Raw genomic sequence first — 24,187 nt, forward strand, 5'->3', positions numbered from 1 at the left:
TCGCATTCATAAAGTTGTTCGTCTGAAAAATGATGAGGGTAAGCTTCGGGAAAAGCTTAGCAAGTAAATCATCAACAACTATACAGGAATGAAAACATGCACAAGTAATACAAAATGTAAAGACATACAATAATACGTATATATAGATCCGGAAAAAAAAAAAAAAAAAACAAAACAAAATGATCATAACCATATTTGCTTATCACCACTACCGTAATGAAAAGTATATATGACAACAATTAACAAAAGATATGTCGAAAGAACGTAAAATAACAAACACATCACTCCCTAATTGACTAATGTGAACTAGTTACCATACACTGGTCAAGGCCCTCATGATAGCGGCGTATGAACTCCAGCTATGATCAACTACAACACCATTATCCCCTCTCAACATCAAGAAACTAATGGAGAAACTAGTGACAAAACTTGCCCCAGACCGAGTCAAAGCCCCCGAAGGTTTTACCAGCAATGCCCTCCTGGAGAGTTTTTTATCATCTCCCTCTTTCTAGTAGTCCATATAGCTCCAATAAGGGTAAACCCGTACCTCAAAAACTTGCCAACTTATCCTTACCCCAACATATTCACTAATGTCGGTAAGGTAAACAACAAAATAACAATCAAGGGTTTGCTTATAATTTAAAGTTATACATCCAAGTTCGGAACTTAGGGTCATGACTCCCCAATTCCATCCTAACACATACTATTGAAAAGAATGAAAATATAGTTTGAAAACAATAACTTTCATCAATATATCAATGTATAAAGTGAAGAACAATAATAGGAAAGATTGGGCAAAATCTTCGCAATCACTTATCCAACAATAACATCAATGAAAATTAAAAGGTAAACCCTAAAAAAAATCAGATTTTTATGCATCATCCAAAAACATCATGCATTAGGTTATAATCATGAAGAATCATTCATAGACCTTCATCATACTATCAACAAATAAGCATTGGATTCATTAGTCTATAAACATGACATTATTAAAAATTCTGCACATGTGAATTAAATCACAAGGAAATCACCATTCCTTGCAAGCAATCATGTGTGAACAATTTCATTGAGTAAAAGCATGAATGAAATATGTTTTTGGCATGATAAATCTCAATCTAAAACTAAATTCCAAATTTAAAACAATGTTTCAAAACAAATTTTATATGTAAAGAAAATATCAAGTATAATGGTTGAAGATCTACTCACATTGTGTGAAGCGACTAGGGTTTCTATAGGTGACCTCAAATCAATGCTTCAATGATGTTGATCTACCTCTTCCTAGTTCATAATCACTTTAATGGAGTCTCATGAGTAAGGTAATGATGAAATCAACTTCAAGGTATTGCTTAAACTTGGATTTGGGAAACACAGATTTTTGACAGAATGACCTACCTTCAATAAATCAGCGATATCTCTCTACTCAGATCTCCGTTTGGGCTGATTCAAGTTGGGTTGCGAAGATAAGAGATGAGGCTACGTTTTATCGTGAAATAAGAATTTTTCAATTCGGCTCCGAAAAGGGTCGAAATTGAACGTCAAGTGGCTGATTCTGTACAGTCCGAATCTCCTTCTCCTTCCTTCTTCTTCTTCTTCTCTTCTTCTTCTTCTCTTCCTCTCTATAGTCCACGAATTTTCCTCTCTTCCTCTCTCTCTCTCTCCCAAATTCATGATAAAGGGAATGGGGTTTGGGAGTTGGTTATTGGAATTCAATCCTAACAAAAGGGAAGGAGATGAGAAGAATTCTATTTAGTCTCTAACTAGATCTCTTTACTTTTCCTTCAATGAAAATATTTTAAAAAGAATCTTGACTTAAGAATGAAAATATTTTAAAAGGAATCTTGACTTAAGATTTTTAAATTAAAATTTTAGATTATGTAGTTTAATTTTAGCTAAAATTCTTTTTTTGTTGGGATTTTATTTTATGAAGACTTTCTTTCTCCAAGATTGAGTTTCCATCCAATTGGAGATTGCCACCTCACCTTTCCTTATCAATCCATAATACTTCCCTAACTAAATTCTTACAAAATTCTAAGACCTCCCAAGCTAGAAATAGTTGAAGCCCCTTTTAAGCCCTATAAAATTATAAAAAATAAAATATTTAATTGCACCTCTAAATAATAGAACCTTAAACCTCTAACAAATTGAATTAAATGTCTAAGCACTAGGCTAGATTACTAACTATGAATTATTTTTCAAATCAAATTATATATGTTATAAATAAAACCCTAATTCTACACTTAGGCAAGGAATAATTCAAATTAAAGGAGTTACACTAGGGCACACTACTTAAAGATCCTACACTTCAACTTACGCCAATCCTGTATTAGGTAAAAAGACCAAATTGCCCCTAGTCTAAAATCAGGGTATTACAATTCTCCACCCCTTAACAAAATTTCGTCCTCGAAATTTAAATTTACCTGGATCACTAAATAAATGTGGGATATTACACTTAGACAAATAGAACACCACCATCCCACAGTATGTATCTTTAACAAGACATAAGAAAATGCCTGAATTTACATATACCTTTTAGTATTGAGAGAGAGAGATCTACGTTTCATTTCATTTCATTTCAAGATTACCTCAAATGGTTAGTGAGATTACTGCAGTAGGAATCCTCAACTGGTTAGCCTCCATTCCACTATCCCTCCTCTTTAATCTATTTCTAATCTTCTTGTCTCAGTTACCATCTTTGTCCATTTTTTCATTTTGGCAGTGTTCTAACATTGTTGTCACCATGAAAAGTCCAAAATAACCATATTTTTCCAATATACTTCGCCTCCAACATTGATTTCCACTTGTCAATGCTCTCCAAGGCCCTAAACTCTATATCAGTTTCCCACCCAGAGGATTAAGTCAATAAACCCTAACCCTACTTAGTAATAGCCCTACATAACTACGGATAACCGGTATTGTTAAACAATGCTTACAAAGAATAACTTCCCAAGTTCAACAAAACAAGAATATACAACACTGAGAAGGCTCCAATCAGTCAGTAGTCACAAAATATAGAGGAATCACATAAAGTTTTGAATCAGTAAAGAGACACAAATTTGATTAAAACAAAAAAAAATTTTAATAGGTAAAGAAAACCAATTTTGATACATTAAGAAAATAAAGACATCAGACCTTCAAATTTCATAGCCATTCAAACTTCAAAGTGGATAAATTACTCAGAGAATAGTCAATTTGAACCAAGTTAAAGGAGGATCAAGTGTAAGTCCCTTTGGTATGTGACATTTAACCTCATATAGGAATCAACCCATCAATAAGCCTACATAGACCAATGACCGATTGTATCAAACCGTTGGAATTCCATCCTCTGAAAACCAGTTTTTTTTTCAAAGTGGATTGTCCCACCTCCCCCCACCCCAGGGGAAGAAAAAAAAACACGACAAAGCAACAAAGGTTGAACAACCTCAGATTTCAGTAGCAGAATTGACAAAGAACTGACATATATGTTTGGTACTTGCTGCTTTGTCAGGACCAAAAACAGTGTCAAATACTTTATTATTTCAAATAAGCAGTGGTTTACTATAATGATTTTACCATACTCCAACTAATTTTATCAACAAAGATTAAGAACAGATGAAATTCTAGGAGATCATCCCAGGACACATGTGAAAATAGCGGTGAAATTTCACAAAAACAATGAAAACTTTGCTAGGAGAAGAAATAATATAAGGGAAAATTACTTGGACACCCCCTGTACTAATGGCCGTTTGCTTAATACACCAAGGGTTTCAAACAATTACTTGACACCCCCTGAAACCTGACGGTGTTAGTCTGCTGTTAGTGGTTGAATGGAAAAGTCCATTTTACCCTTATCACTTATTCAATTGAAAACAACGAAGTTAGCAATGTACCCTTTAACTATTTCTTCTTCTTCTTCCTGCAACTACACTTCAGCTGCAAACGGAGGACCGAACCTCACCATCATCACCATGACGGGTACATCGGGAAGGAGGGATTCAAACCACCGCAAGACAAACCAGGTGTTTTTTTTTTGTTTTTTTTTTTTGGATTCTCGGTTTCTCGCTCTCTCTGCTCTTCTTCTTCTTCTCTCTCTTTTTTTAGTTTTTTCAATTGGTGGAACCCTAGAATACCAAGCTTTGTTCCATAGACAGCTCATCGTAAGTGGAAGCTTCTTGAGGAACAGAGGTTGAAGAAGATGATGGCATTTTCTTCCGCGAAGAGCTAAACGAACCAGAACCTGTTTCGCATTCAAAATCAATTCTCTTTTGTTACCCAGCAACTATATCATAAAGGGGGCTAAACGAAGCAGTTCCAATGCTCAAAGGTCCGACTCAAGGCATACTCAAAATATAGGAAGTAATTAATTAGGATAGGAAGAAAATTAGTAATTGGAAGCACATCTCAGCTCCTCCCTTGCAACTAGAATCCGAAAAATATCCTATTCCACACTGAAGCAATCAAAAGAAACCAACAAAAGGACGAGAAGAAGCGCTTCATTCTGAAACCATTCTAAGGAACCCACTAATCTGCTGTGTTATCTCTCCATCTTCCCCAAAGCCGAGAACAAAGAAAGAGAAGATGAAGAGGAGACGAGTCAGAAAGGGAGGGAACAGGGAAGGAAGACTAACCGGATTTTCCTCCTCCAACGGCTGAGACCTAAAACCTACTCCCCCATTCAAATCATCTCTTCTTAAAAGATGAAACCCCCTGCAGAGTATGAAGGACATTTCAGTTTTGCATGTAAACATAAGGTATGGTCACCGCCGGAGGAGCAGCAGCAGAGATGAAGAGGGTCACCGCGGGAGAAGAGAGAGAGAATGGTCGGATCTTCCTAACCTCAAAAGGGTAAAGTTGCCTCACCGAGCTACACCGATGGTGCCAGTAAACGGTAAAGTGAAACCCTAGGATTTTTTATTTTCAATTGCAGGTTTTTCCTGGAGGTTAAACCCACTAGTTTTTCCTATTGAACAGTCACCTCTACTAGTTTTTATGTTGCAGTAGGAAGAAGAAGAAGATGGTAAAATGGTCACTTCAATAACCTTGAAGGGTAAATTGGGCATTTAGGATTTTTCTAAGCCATGACGTCATCACTAAACGGTGACTGACTAACGGACAGGACCTACTTGAAAGAAATGGTAACATGCAGGGGGTGTTCAAGTAATTGTTTGAAAAAAGGGGGATAGTAAGAAAACGGGCAATAGTCTAGGGGGTGTCCAAGTAATTTTCCCATAATATAATTTCAGTGCCACAAAACTAAGACCATTCTAAGAAAAAGTTCGCTCGGTTCAAATTCTCAATTTCTTTCAAAATCCCAATTACAACAAGTCAACAATTTGTAATAGAGACAAGAACCCCTTTAAATTTTAAAAATGATTAAAAGAGAAAGAAATAAGACAGATGGTAGCATATAGTAACTACTAAGACTCAAAACTAACCCCCACCCTCTTACCTTTCAGCCTAATTTAGGAAAATATGCAAGTGAATAGAGCCATGAACCAGTGTCCTCTCCTTCAGTCGGTCTTGCAAAGTTGAAATTTGATGGTTCATCATTGGTTAATCTGGGACCATCTAGGGTTCGGGGGCATTTTCAGATCTGATTGAGAAGACAAGTGTAGGGTCTATTCTGGTCCTATTAGTGAAGAGGATTCTTATTGAGCCATGCTTCATTCCTTGAGAAGAGCGCTACCTCACCCCAATAGGTAGAGAGAGATTCTGCAAATGTTATTGGTTGGATGAATAATGACAATGGCGAATGTCAGAGATTCCTTCTTCTTGACCTGTGATCAGGTTAATCGAACAGATGGATTCCAATATGAACTCTTGTTCCAGAGGAGGCCAAGATCAATTAGTGACATAGCAATGACTTAGCTAAACCAGATCTCCTTACGCCTTGGATGTGTTTTTGGGAGCAACATTCTCTTATGAGTTGTAACTTGCCGTTCCTTTATCGAAAAGAAACAAAAAGGAAGAGTTGCACCCAATGTTTTCAATTCTCTTCCAGGTACTCTTTCTCCCTACCTTTCTGTTTGTTTTTCCTGATGACAGGTATTATACCCTAAACCAGAGGCTCTCAAATAGAAATAAACCACAAAGATAGTTTCCACCATCATCATCGTAAAAGGTTGTTCCAGGGAATTCCCATGAAAACCAATCATATAGAGAGGCTTTTCTGCTCTCCAAGGTGAAACAACATCCCACAAATTAGAAACAGATAACAGCAGACAGTCATGCAAATATAACGCAGAGAGATTTTTTTTTTTTTGGGTAACAATATAACGCAGAGAGAGAGTGTGTGTGTGGCCAAGCAGAGTAAGAGAAACGATACCTCCAAGGAAACCAACACCGAGACCGAAACCACAGCCAGCGCCGAGGCCGAAACCGGGGCCAAGTTTCCCTAAGTGCTTGGATTTGAGGACAGGAAGTTTCCACAGCCAACCCTTCTCAGAATCGTTGAACGGATCAATCCCGCTCATATTTCTTCTTTTCCAATTGACAGTGTCTGTCCGTCCGTCCACTCCTTTCTATGATTTGTTTTAGGGTAATTTACACATACCCACCCCTGAGGTTTAACGAAAATATAATTTTACCCCCAATGTTGGATAATTCTGCATACCCCCTGAGGTTTACAACCGTTAACAAATACACCAATTCCGTCAGTTCATGATTAACAATGTTACAAATACGATGTGAACTGACAAAATTGCCCTTGGTAATTTCGGATTTTAAATTGGGGAAAAATCTCAAATATGAACCCTTTGCTCACCTGCAACTCGTCTTCCTCCCAATTCCACTTTTGCTTCTGCAGCTTAACAACCCATCAAAACCATTGTAGTCCTCGTCATGGAGAATCGATCCTTCGATCACATGCTTGGATGGATGAAGAAATCTGCAAACCCAATAATTAATGGGGTCACAGGCAAGGAATGCAACCCTGTTTCTACTAAAACCCCACAGGTTCCTAACCATCTGCTTCACCGATGACGCCGAATTCGTCGACCCTAATCCAGGCCACTCTTACGAGGCGGTTCAACAGCAGGTCTTTGGCTCCAGTCTCATTCCTTCCATGTCCAAATTTGTCGAACAAGCTCTAACCATCTCTTTTAACCTCTCCAAAACAGTCATGAAAGGCTTCAATCCCGAATCAATACCAATCTATGAATCTCTAGTTCGTGAGTTCGCTGTCTTCGACCAGTGGTTCTCTTCGATTCCTAGACCCACCGAGCCCAATAGATTATTCGTTTACTCTGCAACGTCTCATTGGTCGATCAGTCATGTTAAGAAACAGCTTGCGCATGGGTACCCGCAGAAAACCATCTTCGATTCTCTCCATGAGAATGGGATTGATATTGGTATTTACTTCCCGAACATCCCCACTACTCTCTTCTATAGGAATTTACGGAAATTGAAATATGTATTTAAGTTCCATCAGTTTGATTTGAAGTTCAAGAGGCATGCCAGAGAAGGAAAATTGCCTAACTTGACAGTGATCGAGCCAAGGTACTTCGATCTTAAAGGTTTATCTGCAAATGATGATCACCCTTCTCAGGATGTTGCCACTGGGTAGAAGATCGTGAAGGAGGTGTATGAAGCTTTAAGATTGAGCCCTCGATGGAATGAGACCCTTCTGATCATTACTTATGATGAACATGGTGGATTCTTCAATCATGTTAGTACTCCATATGTGGATGTGCCAAACCCATATGGGAACACGAACCCTCCTCTTGATTTCTTCAAGTTCGATAGATTGGAAGTTCGTGTGCCGACGATCATGGTCTCTCCTTGGATCAAGAAAGGAACTGGTAATTTCAATTTCATTATCGTTTCCTTTTTCTTCCCTGTTGAGTATAATCATAGATTCTGCTGTTTTGAAACACAATTGCCAAGGGCAATTTTATCAATTTACATTGTATTTTTAATATTGTTAGTCATGAACTGACGGAATGGGTGTATTTATTAACGTTTGTAAACCTCATGGGGGTATACAGAATTATCCAAAACTGTGAGGTAAAATTATACTTTCGTTAAACCTCAAGGGTGGTATGTATAAATTACCCATTGTTTTATGTGGTAGTTATATGATAATATGAGAAGGTAAAGCTTAACCTGATCTTAAGTGCAAATCTATCGCCTCAGCTCCTTCAGGAGGGACGAGTCACAGCACCCACAACAAAGAATCCCTGGGTGCCTCACTCTCTCTCAGTCCCATACCTCCAGGTGTCACCTATTGACAGCTTTGCCACTTGGGTAAGTGATGCATCATGCATCCAACATCTTACTAGCGACGTGTGGTTTGAGTGATTACCAAAAAAACATTGCATTGTGTGCATTTGTTGCATGGGTTTAGTCCCACATCCAGTGTGTGAGTATGGTGTGTTGTGTATATCTGTCATTCCGCAATTCGCGGTCCAAAAAGTTGGTTAACCTTTTAGGCTAGGGCGTGTGATTTATGTAATTACCCAAAAAAAAAGGGCTTAATTTACTCTCCTAGGTATATACTCACTACTCCACTTGACCTCTCTCTACTTTAGCTACTAGAAATCATGGTTTTAGTGCATGGTATCGGAACGGGTATCGGTGACCAGCAAAAACGATACGATACCGGTACGGTATCGACCTGGATCGGCTGTATCAAACAAAAATACCCCTGAATTTCCTTAAAAAACGAATTTTCTGACCATTTTACTCCTTGTTCATACCTTGCTACTAATACGGTATCAGCCTAGTATCGATATCGTCGACTAGCAAAACCGATATGTATCACCCGATACAATACTGATATTTAGAACCATGCTAGAAATGCACTACTCGACCCCACCGAAATCTCAATTATCCATCACAAAAACTCTCACACGCAGGCAAAGGTCTCTTTCTCTCTCTCTTATCCATTTATAATACAGTTAGATTTATATTTGTATTTATTTGATTTATTTCTAGTTTTGTAGGTGTTTGATATGATTTATACTGCTTATTTCTATTTATTACAAATTATAATAAATTAAAAATCACAAATAGCTCAATAACTATTTATGATTTGTAGTCAGAAATCATTTATTGTGATTTCAACCGTCATAACTCAGTTGTCGCTGACCTTGCCATTATCGAGCAGAGCTTTGTAGCATTTCCCAAGAAATTTCAAGCAGTGGTCATTGCTCCAGTCATGGCAGATCCATTTTAGAATTGGCAGACTCGTCGGCGGTGGTGCCTTTGGAGCCGTGATTGATGTCGCTCGCATCATCTAACGGAGACGGAGATGGCAACGACGACGGTGGTAGTGTGAGGAGAAGTAAGAGCCAAATTAGACAGTGGAGGCGAAGGAGGGGAGTTGAAGTCGGTAGAGGGTCCGGATGCTAGAGCACCGGATTTTGGGAGAGGGAGAAGGAGAAGGATAGTTGGATCCTATGCTTTTAAGGGTAGGGGTCGGTGGATCTGCATAGACAACGAAACATTAAACTAGGAAAAATAGCAGCAACATTACAAAGAGAAGAGACGAGCATTGAGAAGGCTCCCATGGCCCAATTACAGCACTTATTTTATTCCTCTAGACGAAACAAAAAAAAAAGGGTTTTTGTCAAATGCCCCCCTGAAAATATCCATTTGTCCAAATGCCTCCTTAAAATTTTTTTAATTGCAAAATCCCTTTATTTTCAAAACTTTGTAGGACTTTGGTCCTTGTAGTTAATTTGAAACATTAAATGTTAGTTTCAGGTATCTAATGACCAAAATGCCTTTCTGATAAAAAATCACCAAAATTTAAAAATAAAATGACCAAAATACCCTCATCTTCTCCAAATGGTTTAGGGTTTGAAACTGAAAATCAAACCCTAAACCATTTGGGGAAGATGAACCCTAAAATCAAAAAATCCCCAATCTTCAAAACTGAAAATCAAACCTCCAAAATTGAAGGTCGATCGGTGTCCACATCTACACTGGCTGATCCGATCCGATCTGGTAATACCTTTGTGTTTTAAAATATCCTAATTCCTCATCTTGTATTTATAATTTGCACAAGCCAGTATGAGAGTTAGGGTTAGGGTATCTTAATAAATTTCTTTTTTGTCTGTGAAATCCATTTGCTTAAACAATTCAGTTCAGTTCAGTTCAGCAGTGCCCCCCTGTAAACTTGGTGTTGTGGCCTTATTTTGTGTTATCAAGGAACGAATCTATCCCTAATCCGCATCGCTTCTTTCTATCCCCACCCCCCTTTTCCCCTGTTTTTTGCTCCGCTTTTCGTTTTTCCCCCCACTGAATGAAGTGCACTGCTTCCATCGCGTTGATGATATTGTGCGATTCAATGCCTGATAAACTAATAGTAGAAGTGCCACACATAAGACGCCATTTAAATGTGAAATCATGCTTCTGGGGAAGTGGGTAACTGGGAATGCCATTGCTTGCAAGTACCTCTTCCTATTATTGGATGATTATTTCATTCATTTATTGGTAAGATTAATCATGAATATTACCCTAAAACAAAAGATTAACGGTACCCAGATCAACTGTTCTGTTCTTAAAATCCTACACCATTTAGCCATTAGCCCTGAACCAGAAAGATTCCATCTCTTTCTTCACACTTTACTCTCACTTTTTATTCTTCAATCTTCACTCTTGGCCCTCGGCCCATCCATGAGCCAATCAGACTTGGGCCTCACCGACCTTCAAATCTGGACTTTGCATTTTCTGTAAAATATTTCACTTTTAAGAGAAAATTTGAAACCTTTTTGCTTCAAATTTGTGATCGCCGTCGGTCACTCTCTGTTGAAAACAAAGAGAGAGAACAGAGAAGAGTGGAAGTCTGAATGGATCATGTCGATCAATACGCCCTCCACTGCAACTTCAATTTTGGAGGTTTGATTTTAGGGTTCATCTTCCCAAAATGGTTTAGGGTTTGATTTTCAGTTCAAACCCTAAACCATTTGGAGAAGATGAGGGTATTTTGGTCATTTTATTTTTTAATTCTGGTGATTTTTATTAGAAAGGCATTTTGGTCATTAGAAACCCTGAAACTAGCATTTAACGTTTCAAATTAACGACAAGGACCAAAGTCTTACAAAGTTTTGAAAATAGAGGGAATTTACAATTAGAAAAGTTGTAAAAGGGCATTTGGACAAATGGATATTTTTAGGGGGGCATTTGACAAAAACCCAAAAAAAAAAAGCAAGAGAGAGAGAGGATTAAAGAGGGGGAGGGAGGGAGAAGGATCGTTGTTGCTCTTTCCATAAATCAAAATCATCAGAAGATCAGAAAGTCATAGGGTTTGGAGATGAAATTAACTATTTGAAGAGAGAGAGATAGAGAGAGGATTGTTGAAATAACGTGGAGGGATGTGGACGGTGACTTTACTGTAGCCCCGATTCCACCGTCGTTGTTCGCCAAGGAGGTGAGTCCCTTGAATCCCTTTAGGTGTTGTGGATCATGGGAAAACTAGGTTTTCTGACTCGATTCGTCTTTTAGAAAAACTTGGTGACTAGGTTTTCTAACTCGATTCATCTTTTAGAAAAAACTGGTGACTTGGCTTTGTCAAATCCGGTCAAGGCAAGTCATGTTTTTTAATTTTTAATATAATAAATATATATATATATATATATATATATATATATATATATATATAATTTAATAATAAATCAAACAAATATGAGAAAACAAAAACAAAAAATAAGGAATCACATATCAATGCATTTTGAGTTTATACTATTGAACAAGAGAAGGGAGATGAGGGTTTCTTACTATTTTTCTCAACTCAATTTTTAAGTGAACCGGATTTATGGTTTTTTAAAAATGACTAAACAAACTCATTGAGTTTGTCATGACTTGGGTAAAAGTATCGAGTTTGACTCAGACGATTTATGACACAATCTTGTCATTTTTTATCCTGACCTAATCAGCATTACTCTTGATCAAGTTTTTCAAAATTTTGACTTGACTCGAGTGACTCTCCCCAGTTAAAACTTGATTTTCCAACTATGCCCACCACCTCCTCCTCTTCCTCCAAACAGCAGTAGCTCTTAGGGTTTCTGTGGACCTAAATCTCATAGTAAATTACTTAATTACTAATGTCACATGGTTTTTACAAATTTTATTTATTTGACATTCCTCAAAAAGCCGACATGTATAATACGATGATAGGATGATTTTATAAAGGATAAATTACATATCACCCTCTGATTTTTAAACGAAACTCATATCACCCCTTGATTTTAAAAAAAAAACTCAAATCACCCCCTCTACAGTAATGGTGTTAGTTTGCTGTTAATTATTGGCGTGAAAGGACTATTTTACCTTTGTACTAAAATATTAGAATTAAATTTATAATACATTGCTAAAGGGCAGCTTAGGGATTTAAATTTATTTAACTGGGTGACATCGTCATTTAATGGCGTAAAACTAACGTTAGAGACTAATTTGTTATATTGGGTCTAAATCAGGGGGTGATTTAAGTTTTTTCTAAAACCAGGGGGTGATCTAAGTTTCGTTTGTAAACCAAGGGGTGACGTGTAATTTACTCATTTATAAATATGTAAAGTTATTTATTTATTTATTTTTTCTTTTTGATGAAACTGAAATTAAATTAAGGGTGCGTTTATTTGTAACCAAGAAGGTTACAAACAGAATCTGTCACCGGACTTCATAAGCCCCTCAGCATAACTGACTTCGCTTTTAAAATATGGGTAAGTGTGGTAATTTCACATATAATAAGGTCAAGTGACAGAAAAAACTAAGATTCCTTAATTTAAAGGGTGAAAAAGGAATTACGTATCCCAACCAGCCCTATCTTCTGTCGTCTCTTTCAATCTCTGTTTGAAACACCGGCGATGGAGAGGGTCGACGAGTCTGCTCCCTCTCTCTCTCTTGCCGTTCGGATAACCAGAAAACCGAGATAGAGTCTCAATCCTTGAAAGACTAGAATTCCTCCATTAAGATAATTTGACTAGAGAATGAGGGTCTCCAACTTGGGGAGCTATCCTATTAGTACTAAGATCAAAGAGAACTAGATGTGTGGATTTCAAAACCATTGTTTTACCAAGTTGGTTAGGAACAGAGTCATTGAACCGATTGTAGTTCAGATTCATCCAATTAACCCATTTAATTGAGAATCAATATTTTTGGTTAATGATTTAAAAGACAAGTTCAAGTATTGCAACTTACCAAAATCACCAATAGAAGGCAAAAGACAAGACAACTAGTTCTTACTGAAATTCAAACTGTTGAGCCCATTAATCCCTCCACAGCATCCGATTGACTCATAAGGAATGTTTGTCAAAGAATTTTGGAGAAATCAAGGGACCCGAAGTATGAAATTACACAAATCAGGTAGAAAATCAGAGTTAGAGGGTTTCAGAAATGGTCCCAAACTTTAAAGTTCAATTACAAAACAATCCCCATCTCAAAATATTGTACTCTCCTATAGGCAAGGGTATGAAAAAGTGGTTACAAAATCTATTGTAACCAGCTTGGTTACAAACAGTTTTACCCTTAAATTAAACAGAAAGAAAATGCGTAAAGTATTTGGTTCGTAGTGATAGCGTCTTCTTCTTTGTTTTTTTTTTTTTTTGTGATGAAAGTGTAATCATATAAACCACACATCAATCCCAAAAAGTTAATCGACTTTTAGGACCGTGGAATGGCAGATGTGATAGCATCCTTTTTGAGCAATGGCTTTCTCGCTCTATTTGAAATCTAAAGGAGAATGGATTCTGAACCATGAGCGGATAGTACGTTAGCACCCCTTTTATCTCATTCTCACATGAATTGACATTGCTACCCTTTTATATGTAACCCATTCCACCGTATTTCGTTGGTGGGCTTCTCTTGCTCGCTCAAGAACCCTCTCCCAAACTATCTAAAATAAGTCAGTGGATTATGGAATACAAAAAAAAAGGGGATAATAATCGTGCCCTTATTTTGAAATTATCATTGAGACTACTAACTGAGCCCCAGTCTCTCTGGGCTCAACTGCTTAAGGGCAAATATTTCCCCAATCATTCCGTTCTCAACCCTACAAAACCACTTAGACCAGGCTCATGGACTTGGAATAGTATTCGTATTGTTCTCCCAACCTTTCGGAAAATGGTTCGCTGGCAGATTGGGTCTGGTTCCACAACCAACATATGGGATGACCCATGGATCCCATCATCCACCTTTACTACCTTAAACCAAGTGGTACCATGGAATCCACTCTTTACCAATGTTAATGAACTTTTATCCAATAGATCTTGGAATGTACCCTTGCTGCACTCAATCCTACCTTCCTCCATTGTGTCCAGCATTACCTCTATCCCACTTTCCATTCACCCCTTCCGTGACCACATCTTCTCACCTGCCTCAAAGACAGGGAAACTGACAACCAAACACATAGCCTTTGTCCTAAAATCTCCTTGTTCTGATAATCTTCAGGTTCCACAGCTCTCCCTTTGGAAACGAATTTGGGAATTGAAGATCCCACCACGATTCCAACTCTTCTTGTGAAAATTACTTCACGATGGTATCCCCACCAAGTCTAAACTGTTTTTCACAAATTATACAAATCCCTTGTGTCCACTTTGTAATTTGACACATGAAACTCCTTGGCACCTGTTTTGGTCTTGTGATTTTAGTAAAAAAATCTGGGCTGCTACCCCTCTGGGCATCAGGACAGAAAATCTTGTGGGAGACACTTTTTGTGAGGCTATAACAATTTGGTAACAATGGGGGCTACCTCAAAAGCCCATATTCACACTATACTCAGTATGCTGGCTCTCACCTTTTACTTCATTTGGACACATCGTAATCAGGTGGTTTTTCAAGGCAAAAAATCAAATCCATATATGGTGCTAAATAATATTCTTCGATGGGTGTCTGACCTCAAATTACTCTCCTTTGAGGACTTCAATGAACCGTCCCCCCATTGTTCTCCACTTTCCTCTCCGTTGACAAGGCTCTCTTGTCTGAGCCTATTTTCAAATGAGACTTGTCACATGGTTTCGGATGGCAGCTACTGCCCCTCAACTTCTTATGGGGGCTGGGTGTACTTGACTATCAATAACAAAAACTTTGTGGCCTCCTCTATGAATCATGGCTGTGTAGGAACCGCGTAAGAAGCAGAATTGCGAGGGATACAAGAAGGACTCCAGAAAGCACTTCCACTGGCAGGACAACAACTGACTGTGTGGACGGATTCGCAGGAGATCGCGGATTGGATCACCAGCCCAGAGAAACACCCTTGGCCATTTTAGTTTTATACTTGGTTATATGATATTTCTCAGCTACTTATTAATTTTGGGTCTGTAATATTTCTCAAACAACATAGAATTTACATTGAACCTGTGGATAGGATGGCTAGATTTGCTAGGGTGAATTTGGTTTCTTCAGATTGTATGGAGGACAATGCTTCGAGTCTGTTTTAATTAATAGTGCTTCTTCACCCCAAAAAAAAAAGAAAAAAGAAAAAGAAACAAGAATTAAAAAAGAAGGGGATATATGTAAAATACGCTTAAACGTAAGGGGTATGGATGCAAAACCACCCCCCCCCCCCCAAAAAAAAAGAAGAAGAAAAAAGGCAAAAAGAACAAAAAAAAAAACTCATCAGATATTTATCTCGAGATTGGAGCGACGAAAAAACCCTAGCTTACTCCATACGGGAGCGCGACCGTGTGTTGGTGATATCTTTTCCAGCCTCTGCCTGCCTCAAACCTTGAGGAGCTCTGCAACTAGGAGAGCGGCTCTGATTGGGTGCCGAGGAGGGATCTAACGAGTAAAGGAAGCTCTTATAGGGTTTCATATCCGGCGTAGCAGCACTAGCAGGTATACGTTTCCCTTCTCTCTCTCTCTCTCTCTCTCTGATTGGTGATAGAATTGTCTGAATTAATGTCATGGCCTTGAAATTCTTTTAGATGGATATGAGGATATGTTGATAGTCATCGTGTTAAAGATCTGCAGCTCTCTTATATGCTACCTCGAGTTTATCAAGTGTTTTCCTTTTGCCGTCGGTCTTCTGCTTAATTATTCGAGACAAAGAGACTTCATATATTTGTTTATATGGCTTTTCCTTTTCAGTAAAATTAAAAAAAAAAAGAGATGGTTTTCTGCCATGTGTAATGGGTACAAAAGCATATACCGTATTAACTTCATGTAGATCTGCAAATTCAGTTTTCATGAGACTATCCGAGAAGTCTGAGATTTCACCGTAGAAACCATTTAGTGGTATTGCTTTGGAATCCTTATTCAAGTTATTTTGGCTGAGTTATTGTTGATCTCCATGGATTTAAATACCTCACGTCACTGTAAACAAATTCCTGTATTGTTCTGAAACCTGATATCCTTATAGAAATAAGATGAATGAGCTGATATCACTTGAGTTTTCGATAACATTTAAGCCGTCATGATGTAACATAAAACTAAAATAAGCTCTGTGCTGGAAATCCTGAACTGACCCCATCTCCTTTTTCCCGTCAAGTGTTTTATGAGCAGTCTAGATGGGGTGATGCCATTCTGCTTGTTTCCAATGCATTCTTAAATTGCTCCAACTTGCTGTTTCATGATACGTACGATCAATTTCTCTGTACTTTTCAGGGTTTCAGGATTTGGAATTCGAATGGGAACGGTCAGATTGGCTGATCCATGCTGGGTTTCTAGGGTTTAGGCCAATTCCGGCTGAATTGGAATTGGCGTCTAGACCTAATCTAGATCCCAATTCCGAGTTTAATAACCTTGGTGCCTTTGCTACTTGATATAGTTGTGTTTAGGAATCTATAAATTACATCCAAAAGCATCTGATTGGCACTAGTTTTGGTGCTTACTTTCACAGCTTTGACACTACTACTTCTAAAGGAGATGACAGCTAATTTATTCCTCGAGTAAATTACTAAGAACTCCCCTATTCTATGCCTTAATTACAGTCTGTACCCCTGATCTCACAGAAATTACACTGATCCCCATTCTGGGTGACAACAAATTACTCAGACCTCCCCATTCTATATTTCTGAAGCTTCAATTGTGAAGCTAAAGAGGCTCTAAAATTGAATTGCAGTGTTTGCAAGTATATTAGTTACACTCATTATTCACGTAACAATGGAAGGTGAAGTTTCCGAAAATCACATGATAAATCTGAGTCATCTATTTTTACATTTTTTTAATTTAAATCTAAACCGTCTGTTTCCACTTAGAGTGAGAGTGCACAGTAATGCCTAAAGTATTGGTACACATGCATGGACATACACCCAATGTGTGCCAATACAAAATGGAGTATTTTTATTGAATTAGATTCTGGAATTCGACATGTGGCTCATCTCGATCATGTTCTTTCTATCCGACGGCCGGAATGGATATATTATATAACATCTATCCACATGGCAGATTGCGGTGGCATTTGAAAAAATTACAGATTTTTTGATAATTGTAATTCACCTTAAAAAAGGGGGAGAGGGTAAAAAAGGAGTGTGAGTAGCATTGCTACATTGATAACCTTGAATGGATTAATGTTCTTGATGCTGATTGATACAAAGCTATTCATCATTTTCTTTTACCATATCCAACCCAAGTTTTGGATTATTCTATGAACTATGATTATAGAGGATGGTTTGAAAATCTGAAAAAGAGAAGTGCATATTAAATTAGGCTTTCAAAGTTTCATGTCAAGTGGTATTGCTAGGACCAATGCTTTCCCTTTAATTTTTATTTATTGAGATGTTTGAATTTTTCCTATGCTCTATCCTGTTAAACCAGAGGCATGGTTCAAAAATATCTGTTGAATCATTGCAACGAATAAATGATAAAAAAACAGTGAACCAAGTGTGAATAGCTGCTAAAATTTGATAGTGGTTCTACAATACCTTCCCAGTTCTTAATGTGATTCTCAGGATCTTCCATTTATTCACTGGAATGCAGACTTCAGTGCATAATTTGAATTATTACACTCAGTAATTCTTTTTGTAGATTGATTTTATTTTGTTTTTTCAGGTTGCTGTATTGATTTCGTTGCTTTCATATCCCTTAAAATGGCTGATGGACAAGAAACTGACAAGAACATTGAGATATGGAAGGTCAAGAAATTGATCAAGGCACTTGAATCTGCCAGAGGCAATGGTACCAGCATGATCTCACTGATCATGCCTCCACGTGATCAGATTTCTCGTGTCACTAAGATGTTAGGCGATGAATTTGGAACTGCTTCAAACATCAAAAGTAGGGTTAACCGTCAGTCAGTGCTGGGTGCTATTACATCGGCCCAGCAGAGGCTGAAGCTTTACAATAAGGTCCCTACTAATGGATTGGTACTGTATACTGGAACCATTGTAACAGAGGATGGGAAGGAAAAGAAGGTGACTATTGACTTCGAACCTTTCAAACCTATCAATGCATCACTTTATCTCTGTGATAACAAGTTCCATACAGAGGCTCTAAATGAACTCTTAGAATCTGATGATAAATTTGGCTTTATTGTCATGGATGGAAATGGGACTCTTTTTGGGACATTAAGTGGAAACACGCGCGAGGTGCTTCATAAATTTACAGTTGATCTTCCAAAGAAGCACGGAAGGGGAGGGCAATCTGCTCTTCGGTTTGCCCGTCTTCGAATGGAGAAACGTCACAATTATGTGAGGAAAACAGCGGAGCTTGCAACACAATTTTTCATCAATCCTGCCACAAGTCAACCTAATGTTGCTGGATTAATACTTGCTGGATCAGCTGATTTTAAAACAGAGCTAAGCCAGTCAGATATGTTTGATCCCCGTCTCCAGGCCAAGATCCTGAATGTTGTTGATGTTTCTTATGGCGGGGAGAATGGTTTCAATCAAGCCATTGAACTTTCTGCGGAGATTCTATCAAACGTGAAGTTCATACAAGAGAAGAAACTGATTGGGAAGTATTTTGAGGAGATAAGCCAGGACACGGGGAAGTATGTCTTTGGTGTGGATGATACCCTGAAGGCTCTGGAGATGGGTGCTGTTGAGACACTTATTGTGTGGGAAAACCTGGACATTAACAGGTATACACTGAAGAATAGCAGTACAGGTGAAATTATTATAAAGCATTTGAACAAAGATCAAGAGGCTGATCAGAGCAACTACCGGGATTCTGCCACTAGTTCGGAATTGGAGGTTCAGGAGAAGGTTTCTCTGCTTGAGTGGTTTGCTAATGAGTACAAAAACTTTGGCTGCACTCTAGAATTTGTCACTAATAAATCCCAAGAAGGCTCCCAGTTCTGCAGAGGTTTTGGTGGCATTGGTGGCATGCTCCGCTACCAGCTTGATATCCGGTCCTTCGATGAGGTTTCTGATGACGGAGAAGTTTACGAGGATTCTGACTAGCAATCAATCAAACCTTATTTAAAGCCTGGTGCAGAAGGTTGTGCAAAAGTGCCTGCACTGGGTGGGCGTGTTATTCGCTCGTTACTGCTGCTGCTCCTGCTCTGGTCAATTTTTTGAGAGGGTTCGTGGTTATCAAGGTTCGCTGCTCATCCTTTCCCTCTTGTGTATGTAGTTATTACAGATTTATTATATCAATTCTCATGCTGCCTAAAAATTCCATGGCTTTCAAATGAGAGATTTTCTTCCATTTAACCCTCTTATTGTACTAGGATATCCTTCTTGCATTTGGAATGTAAGGAACTTGAGTGATTTTGTAGGGGTTTGGTGGAGCAGCTGGATGGAATTACTGAAGGACGGTAGCTTCTTTCTTGGCTGTAGGAAATAGTACAAAAAGCATGCTTTTGATTTTTCTGGCAACTTGGTTGTTGGTGGGGATCGTAATGACTCAGCAGATACATGCATTGACCTTTCAAAATCTTATTTTTGAATTGACTGGTTATGGAATATCTGCGATTTGAACTATGGCTCTGTAGCAGAAGAGTCTCTAGCTCTTTATTTTATTTTTCTTAAGCTGATGCCCCTGGTGTTGTCCTGTCTCGGGGAAGTCCTGTTAAATCTCATATTGTTCAGTCTTAACTGTTTTACTTAGTTATTAGTTCATAAGCTAGAAACCAAGTTTGATGAGGCCTGTGTTTGATGAACCATTGCCCAATACTACACCATTTGGTGATTTTGAATTTTTAACGTATGCACTTTATAAACAATTGCCAATGAAGTGATGAAAGTGTATGCCGGACGATTTTTGTCGCCTGGATTTGGAGTCGTTTCAACAATTTGATATTGAAATTAACTGTTTTTTCCCCAGTACTTTTGCTTTAATTAAACTTTCCTCCTTTGGACTTTTAATTATTATACTCGGACCCTTCTGGTTGACGGTTATTCTGCCGACTGCTGTTAGTCGTAGTTTGGAAAAGATAAGATTATTTTATCCTTGTCTGATGTTAGTTATAGTTTGGTTAACATAAAAAGAGGGACCCACTGCTTCTTCAACCACTGTTGCACCCCATCACACCCTCCACTGTGCTGCCCACTGCCCCATCATCGCTGCAACCTTCGGCAACGCCATTGCTTTCCTTCTGCTGGGATGATGACTGATGATAGGTCTACGGTCTACCCCCAAGTTGTTGAAGTGGTTTGCTCTTATCACCCGCCCCACCCCCTCTGCAATCCTGCCCCTTTCCTGCAACTCCGCCTCCAGTCAATCCCTCGTTTCAGTCCGCATAAATTCAATATACTCTCCTTCCTAAACGTTATTACATAACACAAACTGTAATACTATTTCCCCACGAATAGGTTTCACAAGGTCATTACTCGTTACCAGATCTGCCGACATTGGTGAATCTGTTTGACAAGGTCATTACCAGATCTGCCAGCACTAGATGTCAGCCAAAACTGTTCAATTACTCGGCTCTGATGAATGGGTTCTGTAAGGAAGGGAGAATACAAGAAGTTACAGAGGTTTTCTATGAGATTAGAAGCTCTGGTTTGGAACCTGATGCTCTGTAGGCTATACTACTATAATATAAATGGCTTGCAAGAACTTTAATTAAATGAACTTGATCCGTCCATTCTACTTTTATTATTCGGGTCCCATTGATCATTTCTACTGCCCTTGTAGTTATGTCATGTTTATCTAATACCACCAGAAATTGCCAGATGGTTTCAATGTCTCCTATCGACAAAGGCTTTGTGGGGTAGAAGCCAGCTGCTCCGGTTCTCCGACACTTCCCTGCAGTTTCCTGTGTGGACATCAGTGAATCGTCTCTACACAAGCATCTGGGTCAATGGGTGAGCACACCTGGGTATCTACCAAGGGGGGGTAGAGGCGTAATCTCACGGTGCCCTGTGAAAGGGGGTAGGAAACACCACCACGTTGAGATCTTTTTCCCAATGAAGTAAAAGTATTAAAGGAAAGAACACTTGTTCCAATATCCCAAATCGAAACCAATTCATAAATGTTTTATTTAAATGGTTATTAAACATTTCCAGTTCAATGGTTTTAATTGGTTTCATTTTCAGTTTTGTTGTTGATTTGAGTTATCGATTTAACTTAACAATTTTGGGCCTAATTGGGAACAAATCTATTTTTGAAACGGTATCTTGAATCAATTGATTGGTCTCATGGTATATCTCAGTATAATGGATGATACAAAGATCTGTATTTGTTTGTAATTCTCTCAGGGGATGGTAATACACGGAATAGCTATTATGATACAATGCGATTTTGTGCCAAAAATGTGCATACAATATGCATCGAGTACCCACCTTTTGGGATTGGTGTGTGGTTTGTGTGATTACACTTTCATCAAAAAAAAAGAAGAAAAAAAAAAAGCACTGAGTATCTCGTTAAAAAAAAAATGGCCTACGTGATTTATTGAGATTAACTAGTAAAAAATCAAAAGCTGAAGTAGTCTTAGAACCAATATTGTTTCGAGAAAATATCTCAATATTATATTCATCTAGAAGAAAAAAAGAAGTGTTTTCTTTGTGGTTTGGTAGAGCAATAATTACTTAAATATGTTTGATTCCACTATGTTTCCTAGTTTCTTTCTGTCAATAATAACTTGATTATTTTTAGATAACAGTATGTAGAAATGCTCATAATGAGTCCTATTGAAACCAAGAAATACGATGGCCAAGACGAATCGATACTTATGATTTTTTAACTTGAGACACATTTTATTTAGCGATTTTTTGAATGTTAAATACAATTGGATGTGTTACTTTTACTGGCATTAGAAACACACCACATTATGGCATAGTATTTCAAATTTTCAATGAATCCTCCATTTTTTTTATGAATTGGTTAAGAGATTATCTATGGTTAAACTCTTCACAATTTATCAATGGATATATATTTTTTTGGTATACATGGTTTATCGGTCTGGGCTTGGATGTTCCTATTTGGACATCTTGTTTGGGCTATTGTATTTAAGTTCATAATTTCCTAACAGAGATATTGGCAATAATTAGCATGGGTTCATAAATGCACCTTTAACTAATTTGATTCGATGGAGAGATAAACCGGTGGTTCTTTCCATTGGAGATAATCTTCTCCTCCAATGATTAGGTTAAATTCAAACCGTAGGAACCAAGAGTCACACCTACTCCATGAGGACCTTCAAGGGACATTGATTTCTTAACACTTGAATTGAAATATTTTAATCAATCCGTACAAATCAATAACACACTCATTCCATGGGATGCCTTGAAGGGATGAATCCACCTCTATAAATAGAGGAAGTGGGTGCCTTCTAGGGGTGTAAGTTTGGCCCTGTAGGCCTGAGGCCGCCCTGGATACCCTGAGCCCAAACAGGGCCTGGGCTAGATTTGTCAACCCTGAGAGCAAGTTAGAATTGGAATTTTTAGGCTTGGGGTTAGGGTCGGGCTGGGCCAGGGTTGAGGCCTCAGGCTGAGCCCAACCTGACCCGACCCTGTGTTAGGTTATGCTTTACAATTTAGTGTTTACATGTTATAATTTTTGTGTAATATCTAATTATCTATTGATTTACCAAAAAAAAAGTCTAATTATCTATTGGACGAAAGTATTTAAAATTTTAGATAGGACTAAGATTTTTAACCAAAGAAAAGTCTAATAGTCAATTGAGTATGAAACAAACCAATACCCAATCACATGTTTCTCATTTTTTTAATGCATAGGACGACACAAATGGAGAAAAAAGAAGGGTCAGTTAGGGTTGCAAAAATAGGATCAATCAGGGCCAAGCCGGCCCTTAGCAAAAACTAGGGCCAACTCGACCTAGCCCAACCCAATCAGGGTCAATCAGGGTTGGGCAGGGCTAGGTCTGGTAAGGTTGGGCCTGGGTTGAGATATCTCAACCCGACCTAGGCCAGGTTGGGCTTGGGCTGAACTGAGAGGACTTAGAGTTGGACTGGAGTTTTAAAAAACCTGGCCTCGTTTCGCCTTCAAAAGTAATGCACAAATTCGTGGTATACTCTCTCTTTGTGTGTGTTTGTGTGTGCTATGCTGCCCATTTACTTAAAAAAACAAAACAATCAACATAATATCTTCTCGAATGCATTGTGTAAAAGTATAGCTTGAGTACAACTTTGATGTTCTTGAAGGGGTTTATAGTAGCAAAGTGCACTATTATTGCCAGAAGCCAACAAAGACTGCTGTATCTTGGAGGCCTACTCACATACACCCAATTGCATCTATAAAGGGCGATTAAGATGGAGAGTGCTCATTAGTGCGCCTTAGCCTTCTTTATCATCTTGGACAACTCATGTTTAGTAAGTTTTGTTTTCACTCTCCTAAAAATAAGTACATCTTTCTCTTTTTTTTTGTTTTTTGATGAAAAGAAAAGTATTAAGTTAAGAAAGAGAAAAATATTTACAACTATCCAAAGACTGGAAGTTCATATGACCTAATATTGCCTAATTCGCAAAATAAGTCGGTCACAAAATTACACAATTATCCCTGTTAAACAAAAAACAGTATCATCTGAAACAAGAGAATTAATTTAAGACAAAGAGGAAGCAGAGTCCACGACCAAGCATCGTTGATGGGACAAGAAACAAGACCCAACATGTCTGTGTTTGAAACCCAGATTTCTTTCAGATGAAGATCCAAGGCTTTTGCTTGCTCAATGCCTTTTACTTGCACAATAAACACCATTTTGTCATTATGTCATGTGAATTAACAAGATTTACTTTAATTTTAAAAAAATATTATATTAGAAAGACAAAAAAGAAAAAAGAACCCCACAGAAAATTTGCTATGTTTCACTGACCGCAGACACCTTCCCATCTACAATTTGTTATCTGCTAACATTAACTCCCACTTATCTGGTTTAATGATCGCAGGAATTTTTGAACCCGCACTTAAACTAGCTCAGTGGATTTCTTAC

General features: G+C 38.1%; 2 protein-coding genes and 1 pseudogene across 4 annotated transcripts in view; 2 read left to right on the forward strand and 1 right to left on the reverse strand.

Annotated features, from left to right (window-relative positions):
- LOC122666704 (protein TRIGALACTOSYLDIACYLGLYCEROL 5, chloroplastic) overlaps nucleotides 1-6,461 on the reverse strand; it is a 31,736-nt gene extending 25,275 nt beyond the window's left edge. Inside the window, exon 1 of the mRNA XM_043862752.1 lies at nucleotides 6,302-6,461. Within this exon, the coding sequence (XP_043718687.1) occupies nucleotides 6,302-6,449 (148 nt within the window). The 5' untranslated portion in view covers nucleotides 6,450-6,461. The remainder of the gene's footprint in view (nucleotides 1-6,301) is intronic.
- A 325-nt stretch (nucleotides 6,462-6,786) lies between these two features.
- Nucleotides 6,787-7,912, forward strand: LOC122667284 (annotated as a pseudogene).
- Nucleotides 7,913-15,544: 7,632 nt separating this feature from the next.
- LOC122667755 (eukaryotic peptide chain release factor subunit 1-2) lies at nucleotides 15,545-20,002 on the forward strand. 3 transcript variants are annotated; one of them, XM_043864163.1, is made up of 3 exons: nucleotides 15,545-15,750; nucleotides 17,905-19,393; nucleotides 19,574-20,002. In XM_043864163.1, the coding sequence occupies exon 2, from the start codon at nucleotides 17,943-17,945 to the stop codon at nucleotides 19,254-19,256; it is 1,314 nt and encodes a 437-aa protein (XP_043720098.1). In that variant the 5' UTR covers nucleotides 15,545-15,750; nucleotides 17,905-17,942; the 3' UTR covers nucleotides 19,257-19,393; nucleotides 19,574-20,002. The 3 variants fall into 3 exon arrangements, with proteins under 3 accessions (XP_043720098.1, XP_043720099.1, XP_043720100.1); XM_043864164.1 differs by having other exon boundaries at nucleotides 17,905-19,377; XM_043864165.1 differs by lacking the exon at nucleotides 15,545-15,750 and adding an exon at nucleotides 15,838-15,966.
- The last annotated feature ends 4,185 nt before the right edge of the window (nucleotides 20,003-24,187 follow it).

The sequence above is a fragment of the Telopea speciosissima genome, chromosome 7 (assembly GCF_018873765.1).
Source record: "Telopea speciosissima isolate NSW1024214 ecotype Mountain lineage chromosome 7, Tspe_v1, whole genome shotgun sequence".
Taxonomy (NCBI): domain Eukaryota; kingdom Viridiplantae; phylum Streptophyta; class Magnoliopsida; order Proteales; family Proteaceae; genus Telopea; species Telopea speciosissima.

Bases quoted from the DNA above. Each gene is read 5' to 3' on its own strand.
- LOC122667755 (XM_043864163.1), top strand. From the start codon at position 17,943: ATGGCTGATGGACAAGAAACTGACAAGAACATTGAGATATGGAAGGTC.